The sequence below is a fragment of the Fukomys damarensis genome, unplaced genomic scaffold (assembly GCF_012274545.1).
Source record: "Fukomys damarensis isolate Sample0158 unplaced genomic scaffold, DMR_v1.0_HiC HiC_scaffold_16, whole genome shotgun sequence".
Taxonomy (NCBI): Eukaryota; Metazoa; Chordata; class Mammalia; order Rodentia; family Bathyergidae; genus Fukomys; species Fukomys damarensis.
Window position 1 is genome coordinate 62,182,762 of NW_022900928.1, and position 9,208 is coordinate 62,191,969.

General features: G+C 46.5%; 1 protein-coding gene across 1 annotated transcript in view; it reads left to right on the forward strand.

Moving 5' to 3' along the window:
- Nucleotides 1-2,034: 2,034 nt before the first annotated feature.
- Nucleotides 2,035-9,208, forward strand: part of Htr3a (5-hydroxytryptamine receptor 3A) — a 12,680-nt gene continuing 5,506 nt past the window's right edge. Inside the window, exons 1-5 of the mRNA XM_010629442.2 lie at nucleotides 2,035-2,244; nucleotides 4,202-4,368; nucleotides 5,516-5,560; nucleotides 7,382-7,491; nucleotides 8,911-9,080. Of these exons, the coding sequence (XP_010627744.1) occupies nucleotides 2,178-2,244; nucleotides 4,202-4,368; nucleotides 5,516-5,560; nucleotides 7,382-7,491; nucleotides 8,911-9,080 (559 nt within the window). The 5' untranslated portion in view covers nucleotides 2,035-2,177. The remainder of the gene's footprint in view (nucleotides 2,245-4,201; nucleotides 4,369-5,515; nucleotides 5,561-7,381; nucleotides 7,492-8,910; nucleotides 9,081-9,208) is intronic.

The following is a 9,208-nucleotide window of genomic DNA, read 5'->3' on the forward strand; positions in this document are numbered from 1 at the left end:
CCATAATGCATAAGAGTAAGAAAAGGACTCCGCCCTGACCAAAGTAGTTGTTTTTTGGCAGTACCAAGGATTGAACTCAGGACTTTGCACTTGCAAGGCAGGCATGGCACCCCTGAGCTAAATCCCTGGCCCAGTTTATTTTTTAAACTTAACCACAATCAGACTTCCTATAGTATTTTCAGTCTATTCCATACCCACATTCAACTGGAAAAGGAATGAAATATTTCATTGTTGAAGCTTGCCATGATTAATACAGATGTATCTTGGCTTTAATACAGTCGAGGTGGAAAACTCCACACATTACCCACATAGAGAATTGGGGTAGGGCTCCTTCAAATAGAAATTCACATCAATGCTTTCCTCAGACAATTTTTTGAGCACTCAGTTGAGTATCTGAGGGACATCTACTTGCCAGTTAATGTACAAAGAGAAAATAAACAACTCTTTCAAGAGAACCACATTTGCTGGTTGTGCTGTAATCCCAGCACATTTTTGAACATGCTCAGTTTAAGGTCATAGATCATATGATCACAAAGAAAAGATTAGCTGGGCATGGTGGCACACGCCTATAATCCCAGCACTCAAGAAACTGAGGCAGGAAGATCACTGTGGGTTTGAAGCCAGTTGGGACTACAAACTGAGTTTGAGGCCAGCCTTAACTACGTGAGACCCTGTCTCAAAAAACAAACAACAACAACAACAAAAAAAAAGAAGAAGAAGAAGAAGAGAGAATAAGAAAGCCACATTTAAAAGGAGCTCAATGGCACCATGCCTACCTCGCAAGCACAAGGTCCTAAATTCGATCTCTTCTACCAAAAATAAAGGAAGTTGTTAAAAATGTTGCTGGTATGACATTATGCAAAAAAGGAAGGAGGGATATGAAAGTATAAATACTATGTTTTTATTTAATTGTACATCTAATGAAGAGGGAAATTATAGAATATACACTGAAATGCTAACAATGCCTATCTCACCCTAACAAATTAATATCATGGTTTTGATGTAAATACAAAAGGATGGTGTGATTGAGAATAAAGGCAGGGGTCAGTGGAATTACTTCAACTGTAGAATTCAAGAAGGTTTCTGTTGTTTGGGAAACCATTTTGCAGGTAATAAGTAGGGAAGAGATGAGATCTGGCTGGCTTTTTAAAAACTTTAGGTTGGAATACACAAAGGAAAGGACACAAATCCTGTGTGTATAATGCTATGAGTTTTCACAAAATAAACACACTAGTGCCCCCCAGTACTCAAATCCTCTTCTATTCAGTACCCCTCCAAGAGCAAGCAATACCCTCATGTCTAACCGCATAGACTCATTTGAACTTCTTAAGCTTCATGTAAATTAAATAATACATTAAAAAAAAAACAATGGCTGTCTCTGGGCAGTAAACTACAGATGGTTTTACTTGTTTATGATTTTCATTGTTGTTATTGTTTCAGGGGATCAAACTCAGGACCTTGGGCTTGCAAGGCAGGTGCAGTGCCACTGAGCTAAATTCATGGGCCCTTGTTCATGATTTTTAACAATAAGTATGTATTACTATTATATTTTTACTACATATACTTACTAATCCACTAAAAATGTTTAAAAACATGTAAGTATAAAATATGTATGCTTTTCTCTACATGTTTTACTATTTAAATAGGAATATTTTGATGGAGACGAAAGGTCAGACTTCTGTTAGCAGAGACCCCTGATCTGCTTGGCTAGGGGGATTATGTCACCCTGAGGAGCCAAAGGACCCATGCTCCCCTCTCCTGCCTAATGCATCCCACCAGCCCAGCCTGCCAGTGGTCAGGTGGCAGCCTTGCTCCCCAGATCCCTGCAGCCCCTGGCCTAAAGTTACATTTGAGGGAATAATGGCCAAGACACCTAGCTGGGTGGGAGGACTGAGCTCCCGACACTTGCCATGAGCCAGGGCGGGCTCCCCTTCCCACGGTTCCCTCCCCTCCCCTCCTTCCCAGAAACCTGATCCAGCTGAAGGACTGACTGTAGGAAAACTTGGCGGCTCCCCAACTCTGGTGGCCTGCAAAGTGCCCGGCTGCAGCCTCAGAAGGCAGCAGCAGGGGAAGCAGGCTGACTGGGCCTGAGGCTGGCAGAGGGCTCGCAGGCTGGCCTTTAGCGGAGCTCACCCTGAGTGGTGCTCTGAGGCCCTCACACGAGCGGGAAGCTCGCCATGTCGCTGTGGCTCCAGCAGGCGCTGCTGGCTTTGCTCCTCCCCACATTCCTGGCCCAGGGAGAAGGTAAGGAGGATGGGGAACATATCTGCTGGCTATTGGCAGAGCTGGGGCATGGGGGATTCATCCTCCCCGGGTTGAAGAAAGGTGAGTTTGGGGCTGTGCGGTTGCTGGAAGATTGGCTACCTCACCACATATGGGCATGGGGGTGTTTTGAGGTTGGAGACTTCGAGTCTGGGGTAAGACAGCAGGACTTGCTGAGAGGGAAGCATGGCAGCAGCCTTCACAGAAACATCCACAGGTAGCAGGAGAAGGGCACTTTTTCTCTTTGCCCAGTCCCTAAACTCATCAAAGAACTTGTGAGTTCTTTTGGCCTTTTCCTGATTAACGTAGTCCAGAGAAGGGAGTAATTCACTCAAGACCACACAGCTTTTCAGCAGCAGAGTGGGGACTGGAAATTATCTAGTCACCTTTCCTCATCTTCATTGCTGGGGTTCCCTGTGCCTTGGTTCCCTGCATGTCCCTTCCAGGGCTCAGCTCCAGTAACACCAAACTGTGTCCCACCTCCCTCCCATCCTGACTCCCTTGCAGACAGGTGCTTTCATCACAGAAGGGTCCGGTTCCTTCTGCTGCCAACCCCATTCGCTCCCCACAGGAAAGTTTTCCCCTTACATAGCTGGCTTGGAGCATCCAGGGCACACGGGAAAGGTGCCACCCAGGGGCTGGACATATGTGCAAGGCACCAGCAAGATGATGTTCTGCGGGTTGGCCTTGGGAGAAGCTCAGTGGGGAGGGAGAAAATGTAGGCCAAAGTGTCAGGGGCTTCCTTGGCTGGGATACACTCTGTCCTCCCAGCGGTGGCTCTTTGCTCTGTGGCCCACTTGGATCAGTCTGGTGCTGTCCAAGCAGATCAGAGTCTCAATCATGAAGAGACAAGAAGGGTCTGATTTAGAATCTCAGTCCCTGCACTGACTGCACTGTTCTCACCCCTCTGAGCCTTGGCGTCCTTCTCAGCAAAGTGGGCTGTTGTTATGTAAGATACCCCAGCAGAGTATTCTGAGACTGAAGATTCTGTCAACCAACATTATTCCAAAGGAGGCTCAAAAAATAGTCTGTCACTTTCCCTCTTTTGCTGGTCTCTGTCCTTCTGAGGAAGGCTGACAGAGTGTCCGGGTAGATGGACAAGGCAACCTGCAGGACTGATTGTATGGTGGGCACACAGGGCCAAGGAGAGAGGAGGGTATGTGGTGTTATTTGGTGGAAGCCAGGTCTGGCAGCTGAATTGTGACTGGGCTTTCATATTGCTTTTGTGTTCCAGTAGCCTCATTTCCTGGGAGCAGTTTGGTTCCTCCTGGCTCCCTCCATAACTTCCCCAACCTCCTTCCCAACCTTTAGTTTGCGCCTGCCACCCTAGGAAGAGGTCCTGGCACTCCTTCCCCTGTAGCATGTGTGGCTTTGGCAGAATGCAGAGGGAATGTCCATTTCTGGCAGATGCCCACCCATTCTTCTTTCCTTGCCAGTTGCAGACTGGGGTCAAGAAGGAGACAATGAACTGTGTAGATGCTGCGATCTGACCTTGGCAGAGGAATCCCTGGTGCAGAGCAGTGGGCTTAGAAACTGTGCACTTGGGGCTGCATTTTCTTCCTGGCCCTCTTGCCTGTCAGTGTTACACACACGCTCATGGCCCACTTCCCTCTAGCTGCCAGGACCCCTTCCCCATACCCCTTAGCCCACCTCCTCTCTATTTATGCAGCCCTTTCCTGGCTCCTGTCACCTGCCCTGACAACTCCCTGCTGCTCTGAACACAAAGGTGCTGGGAACCCTATGTGAAAATCCACTGGAATTTTGGCAGGAGCCTGTACACACAAAACATTCTAGTGATGGAAATTTCAGTTTGAGGGGAGGGACAAGGGAATTTTGTGAGGTGTGGATACATTTGTTTCAATACCTTACAAAGCAGGGCAAGAGAACCAGGGGAGGACTGGGGGCTCTCATTTTCACTTTGAACTGCTTTCCTCTCCAGCCAGGGAGAGGGGGACAGCCCAGGCTCACAACTTTAACGGGCCGGCTCTGCAGAGGCTGGCAGACCACCTCCTGGCTGACTACAGGAAGGGCGTACGGCCCGTGCGAGACTGGAGGAAACCCACTACCATCTCCATCGACGTCATCGTCTATGCCATCCTCAGTGTGGTGAGCACACAGCCCCATCTGCCCCACCCACGCTCTCATGGACCTGTAGGGGAGGGAGAAATCACCCGGTAGGCAGCACAGTGCGGCAAACTGGTTACCATGGTGCTTAAAAAAGGGAAACTAGTCCTTATGTGAGGGATGGGTGATACATTTTGTTCACTTTATGTGGTTTTGTGCCTCTCGATTTCATACCAAGGCACCCCCCCACCCTTTCTCTATAGAGAGACCAGCATAACGACTAGACTTAGATCCAAGGCACGCCATTTACGACCCATTGCTCAGACTTACAACTCACCTTTTATTTCTGCACATCTTGTTTATACAGCCTCAATATCTTTGCTTTTATTTGCATAACTATTTACATGCAGTACTATAATATATAACAGAACATATATATATATATATATATGCAGCTACAGTATGTACTGTGCTTACAATCAGCAAAAATTACAGTACTGTATAAACAAGGTGTACTATACAGAAAAAAGACATAGTGGCTCTATAAATAAGATGAACAGAACTGTATATAAAAAAAAGACAAATCATAAGTCAGAGCGGCAGGTTGTAAGTCCAAACAGCGAGCTTCAGTTGTAAGTCCAAATAGTTATTAAACTGGTAGGTCATGAAATGACAAATATCTGTACATAAGTTATATATAATAATAAAGTTACATATAACTCTATGTATAATATACATCAGTGGTGCCAAACTTATGGCATGTGTGTTATTCATCTTTCTTTTAAAACAAGAGATGTTAATGTATGAGTTGTTTTTTCTAAACTAAAACTTCAGTATTCAGATTTAATTGCAGGATTGGCACTTTGTGATAAATAAGTGGGTTTTGCATTGCAGTTTGGGCACTCATCTCTAAAAGGTTTGCCATTACTGGTATATATTATTCATAGCATAATGCAATATATAAAATATAGAGATATATAGAGAGAAGGTATATATACATATATATATATATATATATACCTTCTATTATAATATAATTGTATAACAATGGATGAAAACAATAGAAGGTATTCAGAATTTTTAATATGAATAGTAAGTGTAACCCAGGGCAATGGGCTACATTTAAACGGCTCATTTGGGGGGGTGCTGTGAGCAGGGCCACCTACCTGGGCTCCCCTTCCTTTCTCAGGATGAGAAGAATCAAGTACTGACCACCTACATCTGGTACAGGCAGGTGAGTAGAGCAGCTCCCCTCAGCCCACTTCTTGGGTTAGGGATTTACCTCCTAGGAAGGACTTTTCCATCTGAAGAAGCCAGTAATTTCAGTGACTCTCATGAGGAAAAGCTGGAGGAGAGGTTCAAAGGCACACTCAGTATGAGATCCGGGAGTCTGGAACATTCTCACCTCAGGAGAGAATAGAAGGAAGCTTAAAACTCAGTGGAGGGGAGCTGGGAGCTTCCTCCTCTTTTGAAGTTCTTGTCTAACTTCTGTTGAAGGACCACTTCTAGCACCCAGGAACTCACAAGGCAGCAACTTCACTTTCAATCAGTTCTAATTGCTAGAAAGTTCTTTTTCCTATTAATGGGACAACAGTCACCTTGGGTAAAACAGGATGATTCCATCCACTGTGCCTTTAGGGCCTTGGCTGTGTCCCCACTGGTCCAGCTTCTGATGAGCACAGGTCTTGGTCAAGCTCTGGCTTTGGGCTTATGGGGGAGAGAAAGGCTGCTACCGTTGGCAAGTCCTGTTCTAGCAGCTGCTGGGGTTGGGGAAAGAAAGCCAAGCAGAAGGGAAAGGGACATAGGTAAAGAGCAGGGGCAGGAGGATGAGGACAGCTCACAGAGGCCAACCCAGAAGACCTTGGAGACACAGCCAGTGAACATGGGTCTCTGTGAAATCCTCTCCTGTAATCTCGACACACTCCTTCAACTCCAGCGTCTCACAGGACAGGAAGTTGGGTAGAGGAATAAGCCAGAATGTTAATCCCTTAATATAGAGCACACCCTACAGCTCCTTTCCCTGGGTTCCATCTCTGGGCCTCTAGGGTCACCTACCTCTCTGCCTCAGCTGATTGTAGTCAGCAGGGAGGGGAGGTCAATCCACTGCATATCAGCGATGGTGCTAAAAGACGGGAATTAAATACACAACTTGACTGGGCCCTGGTTCACACTGAGCTCACAGACTAATGGAAACAACAGGCACATGGACAGACCATTGAAGTACAGTGCAACAGCTGCTCCAGCCCTCACGGGAGCACAAAGGAGGCTCATATTTCCCAGCTTGGGACCTGGGGTCGTGGGAGGTGTTTTGGAAATGGGAGCATGGATGCCTTGGCTCAGTGTAAAGGGGTCGAGGGGGAAGCACGTTGGTAAAGAAAACAGAAATTGCAGTGTAAGAGAAAGAACAGGTTCACAGAGGTGCAGAGATTTCCATAGTGTTTAACTCTACAAGGCTAAAGTACAGAATTTACAGAAAGCCAAATCAAAAATGAGGCTAAAGGGATAGGTGGAGGAATTCATGGGCACATAAAGTTTAACTATCCTAAGAGCATGATAGAAGAATTTTAAATGTATCTTTCAGAATGGCCATTCTGTCATTAGGGTGGAGAATGCATTAATCAGAATGTAACAATAGCCATCTCTGCTCTGTGAGGGGGTTGGTATTATCCGCAGTCTGCTGGCTCAGAACCAGAAATTATTTGGCCAAGGTCCTGAAGTTGGTAGCTAGCATGTTCTGACATTAGGAATGGTGGCATGCCTTCCTGGGATAGAGACTGCATCTGTCCATATTGTCATGCATGGAGGGAGAGTGTTAGGACAGAGAGAGTGTGTGTGTGTGTGTGTGCGTGTGTGTGTGTGTGTGTGTGTGCGTCTGTGTGTGTGTGAGTGCTGGGTCTCAGCTACTAGTGAGTGATTTGGGTGCTATTGACACCCAGATTTCCGCAAGAAGATGCCCATTTGTCTCCTGAGCATGAGGGCTGAAGCCTGCTTGAGTTGCAGGTGACCTGAACCCATATGGAGAGGCTGTCTATGACTATTCCTGCTGCTCTCCTAGTTCTGGGCTGATGAATTTCTCCAGTGGAACCCTGAGGACTTTGACAACATCACCAAGTTGTCCATTCCCACAGACAGCATCTGGGTCCCAGACATTCTCATAAATGAATTGTGAGTACTGTCGCAAGAGCCTGGGTGGCTGGTTGGCTCAGGGGCTAGAGAAGCCAGGCACTGGGTAACAAGATTGCTGCAAGACCTGCACTTGCAGGCTATAGATAAAGTTAGCTTGAATTCAGTCTTCTTTGTTTTTGCTTTTCTTTCCTTTTGTAAAGCTTTCTTTTTTTCTGTGCCTGATGTTGAAACTATGTACTTATTAGTCCAAGGGCCCACGTCATAGGGAAAGAAGCCAGTGAATGAATTCACAGAGTTATAATAGCCTAATGGGGACAGCTGCATTTTTAAAGGGAACAGTTATGTTTTTGGAAGGAATAGAACACTGGTGGCAGCCACTGCACCTGGCCACAGAAGAGATTTGGAGCTAAGGAACATGCTCAAACTTCCCAAACCACACAAGTGCCTAACCAGCCACAAATTACACCTCCAATATGAAAGGGATCCCATTAGCCTTTATTCCGAACAAGAGCCAAACACAGTCCTATTTGACCCCAGCCAAAAGACTGTCCCCATGCTGCAAGTTCATGCAGGGTCCTCCAGCTGGACTTCAGAGTTCAAGGGCAGGTAAAATGTGTGGGAGAATTGATACAAAGTGGAAGGTGACAAGTGGGTCCATCCAATAACAGAATCACCTAACTCCACAGAGAGTTTCCTAAGGGAAGGAGTTGGCCTTTGCCCTACCCCTTAAGGTCCTGCCTAGCTCTGGCTAAAGGGATTCTGGGAAATTCATTCCTGGTTGGATTTCTAATTTCAACAGTGAAGTGGTATGAGTCCTGACTTCTCATCCCCTAGACTGATCCCACCGAAGGCTAAGCCTAGGGCTCCAGCTCAGTTGCTTCATGCCATTGTGACCACTCAGGAGAGCCTAGGGATCTGGAATCTGTCAAAAGAGTGAGATGAAGTCTTACTGGACTTTCCTGAGTTTCCCCTAATTCTTATCTATGAATTCTCTAGTTCTTCTGGTAGAGAGGATCTCAAGGACTTCTAGGAAAGAAGAATAATAAAATGGTAAAGTCAGGACACAGAATTTTTCTGTCGCCCCAAGCCTGCCTTCAACAACAGTGCTGGCAGTCAGGGAATGAGTTTCTGTCTGGCTCCGGAGCAGGGGCTGTGTAACAGCACAGGGCAGCTAGGCAAGGTTCTCATGGCCCCTTGTCTTTGGGCTCCATGGATGTCTTCTTGTTTTTTGTGGCCAGGATGCTAGGGCAATAAAGGAGACATATCCCTCACTGCTTGGAGAGCAGCTCTGACCATAGAAGGCCACAAAAACTAAGATAAAAATGTTGGGAAACCCTCCAGTTTGTCTTGTTTATACCCTTCATCCATTTCTTCCCCTCCTGGGCTGCTCAGAGACCTTCAGACATCCTGGTCTGGGTCTCTCTTGAAATCTCTATCTGATCTGTCTTTCTTGGCCAGCGTGGATGTGGAGAAGTCTCCAAGTATTCCATACGTGTATGTTCAGCATCAAGGTGAGGTGCAGAACTACAAGCCTCTGCAGGTGGTGACTGCCTGTAGCCTCGATATCTATAACTTTCCCTTCGATGTACAGAACTGCTCGCTGACCTTCACCAGCTGGCTGCACACCAGTGAGTATGTGGGCTTTGGGGGCAGGGACAGAGCTGTGGGCTCCCAGGAGTACTTGAACAAGGACCACTCTGTAGGATGCTTTCTCCCTTATTCAACTCATCGCTTCCTCTCCTCTCCTCTCCTCTCC